General features: G+C 38.6%; 1 protein-coding gene across 1 annotated transcript; it reads right to left on the bottom strand.

Moving 5' to 3' along the window:
• Nucleotides 1-37: 37 nt before the first annotated feature.
• Nucleotides 38-1,967, bottom strand: LOC131430608 (sphingosine-1-phosphate phosphatase 2-like). The gene is made up of 5 exons (XM_058595711.1): nt 1,387-1,967; nt 1,156-1,309; nt 1,002-1,098; nt 768-940; nt 38-703 (listed from the first exon to the last, which is right to left on the bottom strand). Exons 1-5 carry the CDS (start codon nt 1,808-1,810, stop codon nt 286-288), a joined length of 1,266 nt encoding a protein of 421 aa, XP_058451694.1. The 5' UTR covers nt 1,811-1,967; the 3' UTR covers nt 38-285.
• Between the last annotated feature and the right edge of the window lie 13,295 nt (nt 1,968-15,262).

The following is a 15,262-nucleotide window of genomic DNA, read 5'->3' as shown; positions in this document are numbered from 1 at the left end:
CGTAAATCTTCCGCACCGGTTGATGCAAACAAAGCTCTATATAACAAAACAAAACCTTTTATTTTCGCCTGGAAAGCATAAAGCGAAGCATCTACTGAAACGTATCAATTCTAGATTCGTTGTGCTAGTAATTCAAGTGGAGGTTGATTGAATTGCTGTCAATAGGTTTAGATTTAATAAAAACCACCTTTTCTCAATGTCCGTCGTTGTGGTGGTTATAATTTTCCTATTACTTATATTCTACGGAATGGTTGACCACAGCAATCATGCCTCGTGGCCTCTGCTTCAGATTTCCGTGTAGAAATCCGGTCGTCCTATCCGCAACAGTTTGAACACAGTCGGCAGCATGTATTGGGTGTTGAATCCGATCATTCCATACGTGAAGAATTTGTAGGACAGCTCGACAATTATTTTGTTCTTGTTTTCCAACGTGTTCTCGGAACGCCGGAGTTTGTTCTTGTCACGGCCCAGCAGGAAGCACACAAACGCATAGGAAATCGATTTCCCAAAGGCACGGGTTGCCACAATGCAGCACAAGCCAAGTACGGTCCGCATCAACAGCATTCCCAGCATCGCATAGGAAGGCCAAATGATTTCGTACGGTGGCGGATTAGCCGGTGAGCTGAAATCACCGAGCCGATAGTGCAACCAGGCTCCAATTTCGATACCGGCACAAACGCTCACCGTAAGTGTGGTGTCACCTCTGGAACGACAGGCTGTGTTTAGTTACAATACTCGACTGATCGAAAGTGTACTTCTCGTGTCACCTCGTTGGCGTCCAAATTCCGGAATCTGGATAGAACACTATAAGCATAATCGAAATGGCCAGCACAAATATCGGCGACCAGTAACTAGTGACTATGATATAATCTAATTTGTCCACAATCGGTATCAATGGTATCATCAACGTTACTACTAATACTAAACCGGCAATGATGTCCTGAAACGAGCATGGAATCGTTGATAGTTATCTAATAATCGTGAACTAAGAAAATTCCTACCAAAACACTATGCATTCCTAGATACAGTCTACTGACACAAATGACAGTACACCAGAGAAGAGCAAACGCCAGTCCAGCTGATATCGAGTAAATGTATCTAAAAAACCGATTTCCCATTAATGTTAAATCTCTCCTCGAATCTATCGTTTCTAACCTATCGTATGTGTAAATCAGAACCGAAAACGGTATGGCCACCGAAACCATCGCATGCGTAGAAGGCATCCCGTATTCTAGGGCCCACTTCTTCTGCAACCGACTGACAGGATAACTCGGACGAGGCCATCGAATTACATCCTTTAGTGTTTGACCTACAAAATGATCAAAACAAACAAACAAAAATCAGCTATCCAATTCTTCGCGAATCTCTTCCACCGGCAATATTTACCAACATACATAATAGCCGACCAAACCATGACAACCCGTCGGCCCACGGCACTGTCGACGTTCCAGAACCATAGCGGAATGAATGTGGCGTAGAAAATCTCATCCCCCAGTTCGGTACCAATCATGAAAAGGTAATACCAAAACTTATTAGTCACCCGATAAGGCTCCTCGCTGCTCCTGTCGCTCTTCTCCGTCGGCTGTTTCCTATCGGAATTGCTACTGCTCTCATCGTTCTTCGACGGCGTTGATCCATTGGTAATTTTCTTTACCCGATTCTTCTCGGAAGATTGTCTGTATTCCCATTCATAACCGTTGTGCAGAGCCGAATCGATTTTCTCGGTGCGTCCCAAATAGTCGATACCGAAAAATTCCTGGATTTTGACGACCAGTTCCGGACTTTTCAGATACTCGATAGTAGCCGTCATTCCGGAGTGCAAAATTTAGTGTAGAGTTAACTAATGTTTAGAGTTTTGAAATTTTCAAGCTTAGTGAGAATTATCTCAAGCGGTGCAAATTTTTATCGAACCATCTTGCGGAAAAGTGAAAACCTACATCCAAAATATCGTCTGACTACTGACGAACAGAGATGCCAGGTAAAAATTTCAAATATCTGCAGACAGGGTCTGTAAATCAGAAAAAAAAATCTGCAGTCAGTAAGTATGTTTTGCTGGCAGCAATTTCTCTATAAAGTATGACGAGTATGACACGCAAAACTGTTTTGGTGAGCAAAAAAAAAAAAGGTCGCGGAAATTTCAAAAGTCTGTAAATATAGACGAAAGTCTGCAAAAGTCTGCTAGAATTTCAAAAGTCTGTAAAAGTCTGCACAACAAAAAATGTCTGCAGCACTATACCCCAAATCTGCAGATTTACAGACAAATCTGCAGACCTGGCATCTCTGCTGACGAAACTGCTGATTACTGAGGGACAGCTTTGGTGTCAAAAAAGGGATTACCCTAACTGGTCGATGAAACATTTGCGTCTACCATAGATTCAGAGCAGACTATTTGCTTTAGTAATGTACCGTTTACACTATTGTTGACAATTTTTGCGCTTATAAACAACAATTAAACATTTAAAGGATATACGCAAGAAATTGTCAGCAATAGTCATCGATCCATTTTACGCGAACGAATGTTTTTGACTGAGAAAAACATGAAATACTTACCAGAAGTACAACATTTTCATGCCTTTGCCATCTTGAATTTCTTCATCAGCATCGTTTGACAGCATGAAATTCAGAACGATCGAAACTTTACATGCTGGCAACAACCAGCAGCTGGCAAGCGTTTACATTATGCTGGTGCAGCCAGCAGAATTGTAAACGGGGCGTAAGAACCTCCTTGCTATGGAAGCTGGTTCCTGAAACCGTTGTTGTCAACAATATGTTAAGCTACGTTCATACCATACAATCAAACCACACTGATGTCAAAGGTTAATTTCTTCAAACCCAATATAAATATAACTCTATGTCTAGCATTCTCTATGAAACAAGTAATTTCACCTCTTTTTGAATAAGAAAAAGAAATTGTGGTTTATTATAGTTTGATTATATTTCATCGAAATCGTTTCCTTATGTTGGTGAAACCGCATGAAGGAAAATGTGAACGTGTGAACATTGCTTAAACACAGCATTTGACAGCGAACTAGAACCAAAATTTTCGGCTTCAAGTCAATTGTATGTAGATGACAATCGTGCCACCGGGGTGGGCGTAAGAGTCGCGTACAGATTATAACCAAAACAGAAACACCAGGTCAGCAGATTCGTGTGTAAATCTGCAGATTTCTTATGTCGCATGATACCAAACCTAACCCAGTTTCCATCCTACCTGCTGTTTAAAGCTAGTTTCGAACCTAGTTGCCAAACTGTTTGAAGCTAGTTTCGAACCTGGCTTCAAAGTTGTTGAACTAAAAATCGAATCAGTTTCGAACCTGTTTTTTTATATCATGTTTGCTCAAATCCCTGACCGTGCGATGGCGTTGCTGAACTGAAGATGAAATACAAGCTGACAGGATCTGCTGATAGGTAACGTAAGTTGAATATTTTTATTGCGATTAAAATGAGAGAGTGCCGAAATTATTTAGAATTCTAAAATATAATAGAGCTGTTAACCCCGTTTTATTTTTCGATTCTGGTAATTTTGAGAGTACTTCGGGCTTGAGAAAATATGCAATTTTTTAAATAAAATTTTACCATTCAAAATAACTGCAGGAATTAATTGGGAAAAAAACATTTTATTCTTGAAAACAAACAAGAAGTATGGTTCAAGCAAACAAAAGCATAAGCAGAAACAACAAGTCATTATAAATGATCATCTTACACACTTAAAACATAATTTTAATCTAGGCGAAAACAGATACCGAAAACGAACGGCGAAGCGATATTTTACTGAAATTTCGGCCAAGAAGCCTTTTCCAAAATACTCAGATTTCAATTTCCGATTTCTCGGCAATTCAAAATGTTATACTGCAATCCAATTTATACCGGAATCTCAGTAAACAGCTTTCAGACAACCGAAATTCGGTGATACATCAGGTAGCCATCTTTCTTCAGTGCAAAGCTAAGCGATGTAAATAAGTGAATGTATTCATATGTGGAATCAGTTGCAACTAAAAATTGAATCCGAAATCGCTATATAGCGATATGTTTCGTGGTTTGTTCAAATTTGTTCAATGTTCGACGATTATTCGTGACAAACAATCCTCCAGGGTATTCTTACGTACATGGGATAAAGATCCTCGGAAAGCTTCGGCATAAAATCAAAAATCAACCTACTGGAAATTCCATTCTACTATGTATATGTTTTACAGTATTTTCTTTATCTGATATGTTTCTGTGTATTCCATTTCCAAGCCTATCAGTACTACCGCCAACAGAATTTATTTATTTTATATTTAAAATTTCATTTTCATAAATTGATTGAAATCTCGACGAAGGTAACGGTAATTCTTATGGCGTTTTTCATTGAAAATCATTGGTGGCGTGGTTTTGCACTTTCCAGCAGAAATGACAATGAAACTCCCTCGGAATATTGCACATGCCAGAGCGATGAATCGATTAGGCTATTAGATAGAAGCTTTCGTTGAGGCTGACTGGAGCTCGAATATACAAAAAATGGCTTTTAAGAACAGCAGAATCAGGTTTCCATATTTGACCAACATCTTTTGTATTGAGTACTTTTAATGCGTTGTCGGTATCACGTATCGTTTAAATATCCGTCGAAGCTTGTTGAATAGTTTAACGTAATCAGACTTAGATGTATGACGACTATCTGCCACGTAAATGAGTTTTTAAAAGGTGGTGAAGTTTGCAGTCATTAAATCCGTCAGAGCGAAGCTTCACTGTCAAACTGGTATATCAGCTTTACTCAACCAGCAAATCAAAGATACTTAAAAAAATGAACTTTATTTTATTACACTTCCGAATCGATTTTGATATGAAAGCACGGATATATTTGTACACATAATTCTTATATGTTCCTTTCTAACGACTTTCTGAAATAAATCTCTTGTTCATTTGTTAGCCAAATCTTCATATATTCGCTGCTTCGGATTTTTTGTTTCGTTGCCAATCAGCATACATGTTGTGAGACAATACGCCGTCTTATTGTGGACATTCGAGTAACTCCTCTCTTCAACTCTCAATGATTAGAAGGCCTTCGCAAAGTGTTTGTAAAATTTGATGAACATGACAGATGCTCGAAAATCGCGGTTTCCAGGTTTCTTAGGATATGGGATCTGATCGAAATTTTAGGTTTTGAAAAGAACGTTGTAACATTAACTAGATGTCCTACATAAACTTCATCGGTGAATATCTCAACCAAATTTACTATTTGTTCCAGTTAAACATCAACTATTTAACCTTGCTCTTGTGCTGGGTAATTCAGTTACGAAATAGATGAAAATGTTTTTTTTTTTCGTATATCGTTTATTTACCCCCGGTTTTGACCTAATAATGGTCGTTCACCGGGTTTGCAATGAAAATGTTCAGTACGATCGGAAATATACATATACGATTAATAATAACTTATAAGCTAAATGAACATTGCTTAAGCTAGGATTCGTTAGTTGACTAGAAAAAAGCCACGTGTAAGAAGACTAAATTTGTTGGGAACGGGTATAGCGTGATGGGCAAGTCGATGCCTTTCACTATGCCCACCTGTTCAACGGTGGTCCTTTATTGGTCCAATACGTTGGATCATTGGTCCAATGGAAGTCCAATCAATAGCGGCCCTTACACGATCATTAAAAGTGTCATTACTAAAAAGTAACGACACTTTTAATGATCGTGTAAGGTCTACGAGTTCAGTAATGACACGAGTAATGATGGAATTCCGGATTTTCCATCATTACCAACATTATTTCTTCTTATTTTTTTTTGTGGAAGTGCTGAATATCTTTAGAACTATACGCGAAAAAATGACAAAGTGTAGATTTAAATTGTTAATATTTCATTAATCTTAACGTTTCAATGGCAAATCAAATTTATTTCCAGCTAAACAAAAATAAAAATATTGCTATTGCTATTGCTGGAGTAGTTACAAATACTCATCATTAATAATGAACGTGTAATACTAAAAAGTAATGATGTACAGTAATGCAGTAATGACGAGCGTTTGAGCAGAAGTGTCATTACTTAGTAATGACACTTTTAATGATCGTGTAAGGGCCGCTAATCGTTCAACGGGAGGCCAACACGGGATCTTCGTTTTCCGATTTTGAAACAGACCGTTGAACCGAATGCCATATTTTTCGTTCAACAAACCCGGCAGACAGAGGTCCATTGTTGACCCATTTTTAGCATGAGGAGTTGGAGCCCCGTTGGACTAGTTTTACTGCAGAATTTCTGAAGTTTTTTCCACTTATTTGTTCAAACTAACAATACATAACCGGCGTCAAGCCAGGAACCAAAATCCAGGAACCAAATTTTTTTTTTTGGTTCCTGATTTTTAGTGCTTAAGGCGCCACCTATGTCTCAAAAAATCAACCAACAGCGTCAAGTAAGGAACCAAAATCCAGGGACTAAAATATATAAGAGGAAAATATCGAATTTTAAATAAACTTTTTATTAATATAATTAGTAGAATTTTTCAATCCGAATACTCTTGTGGATGTCACGGCACGTATTGTGTAGTTAAACGGTAAAGTATGTAGTTCACCATATGTGAATAATTAATTTTCATCAGTGGTTATATGAATGATCAAAAATAACACCTTGGGCATAGTGATAGAATCATTGCTACTATGCCTGGCTACTACTCACTGCAGTGGTTCTTCTGGGAAAAGGGTCAAACAAGAGATATGGGGTAAAATGTGTAGTTCGCCATATATGAACAATAAATATTCATCAGTCGTTATATGGATGATCAAAAATAACACTCTAGGCATAGTGACAGAATCATTGCTACTATGCCTGGCTACTACTCACTGCAGTGGTTCTTCTGGGAAAAGGGTCAGACAAGAGATATGGGGTAAAATGTGTAGTTCGCCATATGTGAATAATAAATTTTCATCAGTCGTTATATGGATGATCAAAAATAACACCTTCGGCATAGTGATAGAATCATTGCTACTATGCCTGGCTACTACTCACTGCAGTGGTTCTTCTGGGAAAAGGGTCAGACAAGAGATATGGGGTAAAATGTGTAGTTCGCCATATGTGAATAATAAATTTTCATCAGTGGTTATATGAATGATCAAAAATAACACTCTAGGCATAGTGATAGAATCATTGCTACTATGCCTGGCTACTACTCACTGCAGTGGTTCTTCTGGGAAAAGGGTCAGACAAGAGATATGGGGTAAAATGTGTAGTTCACCATATGTGAATAATTAATTTTCATCAGTGGTTATATGAATGATCAAAAATAACACCTTGGGCATAGTGATAGAATCATTGCTACTATGCCTGGCTACTACTCACTGCAGTGGTTCTTCTGGGAAAAGGGTCAGACAAAAGATATGGGGTAAAATGTGTTGATCGCCATATGTGAATAATAAATTTTCATCAGTCGTTATATGGATGATCAAAAATAACACTCTAGGCATAGTGATAGAATTATTGCTACTATGCCTGGCTACTACTCACTGCAGTGGTTCTTCTGGGAAAAGGGTCAGACAAAAGATATGGGGTAAAATGTGTTGATCGCCATATGTGAATAATAAATTTTCATCAGTCGTTATATGGATGATCAAAAATAACACTCTAGGCATAGTGATAGAATTATTGCTACTATGCCTGGCTACTACTCACTGCAGTGGTTCTTCTGGGAAAAGGGTCAGACAAAAGATATGGGGTAAAATGTGTAGTTCGCCATATGTGAATAATAAATTTTCATCAGTCGTTATATGGATGATCAAAAATAACACTCTAGGCATAGTGATAGAATCATTGCTACTATGCCTGGCTACTACTCACTGCAGTGGTTCTTCTGGGAAAAGGGTCAGACAAGAGATATGGGGTAAAATGTGTAGTTCGCCATATGTGAATAATAAATTTTCATCAGTCGTTATATGGATGATAGAAAATAACACCTTCGGCATAGTGACAGAATTATTGACAAGAAATTTCTGTCACTCTCAGCTTCGCTTGCAAACGCTGAGAACGAAATCCATGTCCAGTCAATGACATAAGCGGGACAGTAGTTTCAAAATTGTGTTTTTTCTTTCATTTGCCCTTTCAGTCATTTATAGTTTTCAGTGAAAATCCCATAGTGTGCAGTGTCGATATTCAACCAAAGCTGTGAGAATTCAAAACGACAGAAAAAGGTTTAAAAATAAGTTTTAACTGTTGGTGCTAGAATTTGTAGTAGTTTTGGTTTCCAAAGAAGTTCTGAGATGCAATTACTTCGATTTGCCATATTTTAGTCTCTGTTTATAGCCAAGCGTTACATATTTTCTATACATCGATGAAAGAATGAGAATTTTAAATTCTACTGTTGCTACCTGAAGATGTTAGTTTGGTTTCGTCTTGTCACAGAGGAAAGAGTAACGTTGGCAATCATGCTCTCTCATTTTTTCGAAGAGAAACGAAAATGCTTCGTCTCTCTTCATTTGTTCTGGTGTCGGTCATTTACGAATGAGACAGTAAAACATTGAAAAGGAGACTGCTGGAATGGTTTCTTTCATTAGCGGCCCTTACACGATCATTAAAAGTGTCATTACTAAGTAATGACACTTCTGCTCAAACGCTCGTCATTACTGCATTACTGTACATCATTACTCTTTAGCATTACACGTTCATTATTAATAATGAGTATTTGTAACTACTCCAGCAATAGCAATAGCAATATTTTTATTTTCGTTTAGCTGAAAATAAATTTGATTTGCTATTGAAACGTTAAGGTTAATGAAATATTAACAATTTCCCACATTATCAGATCCGAATGGATTCCGAATCAATTCCGAATCGGCGAGAAATTTTCATTCGGAATTTCATGTGGAAATCATAATGGATTCCGAATCAATTCCAACTCCAGTGCAACAACCGATTCCGAATGAACCGGTTCGCCTACAACCGGTTGATTCGGAAATCATTCGGAATTGAGTGAGAAGATGCGGACTGAATTGTCAATTCGTCTTCTTCTTCTTCTTTCCTGATTTTGCACGTTTTCGTGCTGATTTTCAGTTTATTTTTAAACGAAAACATTATATAACTGAATATACAAATTTAAATCTTCATGTTTTTCGGATATACAGAACTAGTAAATACCAGTTCTTCTTAGAATCCCAACATAAACTATTGAAATTCGCTGGAAATTAACAAAACGGCCTACCTTAGTCAGCATCATCTATTCCTCTAGCTGGAGTGTAGTGAAATGGCTTAAGTCGCTTAAATTTCACACTAACACATTCATAAAATGAGCGAATATTCAATGACATTTATAATGTCAATCAGGTTGATCGAGCAGCCAACTCAGGCGAAAATTCTAGCACTGAACCGATCGAGCACTAAAAAATAATGCAGTCGAGTAAGAATTCATTGCTCATTCCGTCATTTCGATAATGTGGGTTAAATCTACACTTTGTCATTTTTTCTTGTATATATTCCGATTATAAATCCCGGTAAAAATGCAATACGTTGAATTGGTTGCTCAATGCATAGGGCGTTTACTTGTTTATATAGATAACAGAAAAAAACTGCCACGAGATCAACGTAGAATTGAGTTCGAGTTAAGTGTAGATGAATGAATGAACTAAAATGTAAATAATTTTTCCTGCACGAAACATTAAATATTGAAAATAAGTTTACGTTCAGAACTAATTGGCTCAAGTGGCACGTTCCCCTAGTTATTAGGAGATTTGTGCCTTATTTTATTTAGAATTTAAATATTCTGGTGATCGATTTGTCTCGATTTCTCCATTGTCGAAGGCATTTTTCTAGAATATGAAGTACCAGTTGTATAATGCTGGATATAGTTTCTCTCTCTTGACGTGGATGACACTATGAAATTGTGTTACCGTTCATAAATCAACATTATATTTTATGTTCAGGTCTATTTTATCACATTAAACAATTACTTAGTAATCGAATTGATAATAATTTTATATTTCACCATATTTTAGTACAATATGAGCAAATTATCGAGCTGTGGTATCCACACTGCACTACAGCCCTGCCTGAAGATCCGCAGGTTCAGCATTCAGTGATCGTGATAATACAGTCGACTGTTGAACGTTATAGCGTACCTCGCATAATCATTCACAAGTGAATATCACCTCCCAATTAGTATAAATATCGAATTTAACACGACAAAGAAAAATGTTATGCAGAAATCAAATATAGATTAATTTAGTAACGCTCTCGATGTGTGAAATGACACCCAAACATAGTATTTACCTTACCTATCAGTCTCGTCATGCAGTGTTTTGTCGTGAATACGAATTACTTTAGCAACATCAGCAACACAATTTTTTGTCCATATCATCGGATATATGATCAGCAATTCATTATAAAATTTGCAGTAGTATAATTTAACCGTAAGTAATTTAAAATTAAGTTTTCTGTAATGTTTGGTATGAACGAACATTCAGTTAAAATTCGGTGCTATAATTGGGCACGTAAAATTTCACCAGCATGAATTGAACGAATCATCACACAACGCGTAGCATACAAACCCGGCGCAGAAATATGTTATATTTTCAGCGATTTTGCGCAGTGAGCTGACGACATGTTCTGTTCGTTAGTAAAATAAACACTAACTATGCATAATTATAAACCATGAGTCTTTTTTATTGACTAATATTAGGAGGACACATGTATGCGTGCTGAAATTTATTCATTCAATTTATAACCAAAGTGCTCTTATAATTGATTTATTCGCTCATAGCAAATACGGTCATGCATTGTTACAGATCAAAATCTTTGGCATGATGACAATACTTCACCTTGCTGATTCCAACTATGTATCATTTTGTAAAAGATCTCAATTACATTCAAACAAGATCTTCTATATATGGGAATACTACTTGTAAGATGTGCACTAGAAATTTCTATTTTGTGAAGTGCATATCATATCAGTATATAAGTGAATCATATTTTTCCATTCCTCATGAATTTTTGAAGGAACTAACGATGCTTTTCGACCAATAATTTATATTTCAGAATTCGTTCATTCGGTTTGTGGATATTCTTCCAAAACGCTTTATGTATTTATGTATGAGTATGTGTGAAGCCACCATCACTCACTCACTCTTTCAGTCGTAGACCACGCGGGTCTCTGCTGTATACAGGAGGCGTCTCCATTCAACTCGATTCATGGCTGTTCGCCGCCAGCCTCGGCAGCTGCGAAGGGTCCGTAGGTTGTCCTCAATTTGATCGATCCATCTTGCCCGCTGCACGCCTCTTCATCTTAAAGCTTGTTTAAGATAGAATTGGAACATAGACTTGCCTGTATTTCAGTTATTTATTATTGAATTCAAGATCTTTCTGCCTTTCTCATATAGAAAGGTTATGCAATCACATGAAAAACCGACTAGTGAAAAGCCAAGTGTCATATGCCATTCGACTCAGTTCATCGAGCTGAGCAATCTCTCTGTCTCTCTGTGTGTTCTTTTTTCTTCCTCCCAACCTCCCTCAGCAGAGAAAACCGATTGCGTATTGCGCAGAGAAAACCGATTCCGTATTGCGCAAACTCTTCAAGCGATCCCAGCTTGCTGGTCGCTCCTCTACTTTCTCTGTAACTCCGTCAGCATTTTTGTAACTACCCTGCTGATCGCGTTCCACATCTTCTCAGTGTGGCACATCTCGTCGACAACGTTTTCTACATTTAATGCCGGCATTGATCTTATCGCCTCGAATCTGGGGCAAATGAACACTACGTGCTCCAGTGTCTCCTCCATGTTCACGCACTCCGGGCAGAAGGGCGAAGCGGCATGGCCAAACCGATGTAGGTACTGCCTGAAGCAGCCATGACCAGACAAAAACTGGGTTAGGTGGAAGTTTACTTCTCCATGCTTCCGGTTCACCCAGGTCGACACATTAGGGATGAGCCGATGGGTCCATCTCACTTTCTCCGTGGAATCCCATTCCTGTTGCCACTTTGACATTGAGCACTAACGTTCTCACTTGCCTGGTCGTCCTCCGCATGTAGCACTCGATATCCTCCTCCAATGTGATGCAGATTAGGATCATCCCAACAATCACACAAACTGCCTCCGACGATATCGTTCTATATGCGCTCGCTACTCGCATAGCCATGAGCCGGAACGCACTGTTTAGCTTCGCCCGATTTCGCTTGGTTTTTAGCGCCGCACCCCAGGCTGGAGCTCCGTACCGCAGTATCGAAGATGACACACTCGCCAGCAGTCGCCTCTTGCTGCTTCTTGGACCACTGGTGTTTGGCATAATCTTTGACAGTGCGTTGATCGCCTTCGCCGCCTTTTCACAGGCGTAGTCGACGTGGCTGTTGAAGTTTAGCCGATCGTCGATCATCACACCCAGATGCTTCAGTTGTCGCTTCGATGCTATTGCGTGTCCTCCGACGGAGATTTACACTCGCTGCACTTCCTTGCAGTTGCTCACCAATAGCACCTCCGTTTTGTGGTGGGCTATCTTCAGCTTGACTCCATTCATCCAGTTTTCGATGATGTGGATCGATTCTACCGCCAACATTTCTACCTCCTCCGGCGTCTCGCCTGTTACTGATAAAACGATATCGTCCGCGAAACCCAAGAGCCCACTGTTGAACCCCCGCCATATCCTAGGCTTCCTCCTCTTGAGCTGTCTGGAGACCACAGTCCGGTCACCTCCAGAAGGAAGTGCCAATGGTGGTAATCCACACGGGTGTGTGAACGGTTTTCGCTTAGGAAAGACTCCCAAGCTACCACCCGACTCGCATAAGGGGGGGTTCGTCAAGCCCCTGTCCCTGCTGCCTGTGTGTGTCAAATAATCTCACTAGCGATTTATTAATTTTTAGTTTGACGTAAAGCCGCCATGACTAAGTTCAGTTTTTGCAATGACTGAGCGGAAATATATATTGGAGAAGTGAAAGAAAAACTAACAGAAAAGATGAATTTTTGGAAAAAGATACGCTCAGAGACAGGACTCGAACCTGCGTTCTTATGCATTCCGTACGTTGCTACTATGTCTGACCCTTTTCCCAGAAGAACCACTGCAGTGAGTAGTAGCCAGGCATAGTAGCAATGATTCTGTCACTATGCCTAGAGTGTTATTTTTGATCATCCATATAACGACTGATGAATATTTATTGTTCATATATGGCGAACTACACATTTTACCCCATATCTCTTGTTTGACCCTTTTCCCAGAAGAACCACTGCAGTGAGTAGTAGCCAGGCATAGTAGCAATGATTCTATCATTATGCCCAAGGTGTTATTTTTGATCATTCATATAACCACTGATGAAAATTAATTATTCACATATGGTGAACTACACATTTTACCCCATATCTCTTGTCTGACCCTTTTCCCAGAAGAACCACTGCAGTGAGTAGTAGCCAGGCATAGTAGCAATGATTCTATCACTATGCCGAAGGTGTTATTTTTGATCATCCATATAACGACTGATGAAAATTTATTATTCACATATGGTGAACTACACATTTTACCCCATATCTCTTGTCTGACCCTTTTCCCAGAAGAACCATTGCAGTGAGTAGTAGCCAGGCATAGTAGCAATGATTCTATCACTATGCCGAAGGTGTTATTTTTGATCATCCATATAACGACTGATGAAAATTTATTATTCACATATGGCGAACTACACATTTTACCCCATATCTCTTGTCTGACCCTTTTCCCAGAAGAACCACTGCAGTGAGTAGTAGCCAGGCATAGTAGCAATGATTCTATCACTATGCCTAGAGTGTTATTTTTGATCATCCATATAACGACTGATGAAAATTTATTATTCACATATGGCGAACTACACATTTTACCCCATATCTTTTGTCTGACCCTTTTCTCAGAAGAACTACTGCAGTGAGTAGTAGCCAGGCATAGTAGCAATGATTCTATCACTATGCCGAAGGTGTTATTTTTGATCATCCATATAACGACTGATGAAAATTTATTATTCACATATGGTGAACTACACATTTTACCCCATATCTCTTGTCTGACCCTTTTCCCAGAAGAACCACTGCAGTGAGTAGTAGCCAGGCATAGTAGCAATGATTCTATCACTATGCCTAGAGTGTTATTTTTGATCATCCATATAACGACTGATGAAAATTTATTATTCACATATGGCGAACTACACATTTTACCCCATATCTTTTGTCTGACCCTTTTCCCAGAAGAACCACTGCAGTGAGTAGTAGCCAGGCATAGTAGCAATGATTCTATCACTATGCCGAAGGTGTTATTTTTGATCATCCATATAACGACTGATGAAAATTTATTATTCACATATGGCGAACTACACATTTTACCCCATATCTCTTGTCTGACCCTTTTCCCAGAAGAACCACTGCAGTGAGTAGTAGCCAGGCATAGTAGCAATGATTCTATCACTATGCCGAAGGTGTTATTTTTGATCATCCATATAACGACTGATGAAAATTTATTATTCACATATGGTGAACTACACATTTTACCCCATATCTCTTGTCTGACCCTTTTCCCAGAAGAACCACTGCAGTGAGTAGTAGCCAGGCATAGTAGCAATGATTCTATCACTATGCCTAGAGTGTTATTTTTGATCATCCATATAACGACTGATGAAAATTTATTATTCACATATGGCGAACTACACATTTTACCCCATATCTTTTGTCTGACCCTTTTCCCAGAAGAACCACTGCAGTGAGTAGTAGCCAGGCATAGTAGCAATGATTCTATCACTATGCCGAAGGTGTTATTTTTGATCATCCATATAACGACTGATGAAAATTTATTATTCACATATGGCGAACTACACATTTTACCCCATATCTCTTGTCTGACCCTTTTCCCAGAAGAACCACTGCAGTGAGTAGTAGCCAGGCATAGTAGCAATGATTCTATCACTATGCCTAGAGTGTTATTTTTGATCATCCATATAACGACTGATGAAAATTTATTATTCACATATGGCGAACTACACATTTTACCCCATATCTCTTGTCTGACCCTTTTCCCAGAAGAACCACTGCAGTGAGTAGTAGCCAGGCATAGTAGCAATGATTCTATCACTATGCCGAAGGTGTTATTTTTGATCATCCATATAACGACTGATGAAAATTTATTATTCACATATGGCGAACTACACATTTTACCCCATATCTCTTGTCTGACCCTTTTCCCAGAAGAACCACTGCAGTGAGTAGTAGCCAGGCATAGTAGCAATGATTCTATCACTATGCCTAGAGTGTTATTTTTGATCATCCATATAACGACTGATGAAAATTTATTATTCACATATGGCGAACTACACATT

This window comes from Malaya genurostris, chromosome 2 (assembly GCF_030247185.1).
Source record: "Malaya genurostris strain Urasoe2022 chromosome 2, Malgen_1.1, whole genome shotgun sequence".
NCBI lineage: Eukaryota > Metazoa > Arthropoda > Insecta > Diptera > Culicidae > Malaya > Malaya genurostris.
The sequence above is the reverse complement of the archived record's forward strand: the minus strand, read 5'-3'. Positions and strand labels throughout refer to the sequence as shown.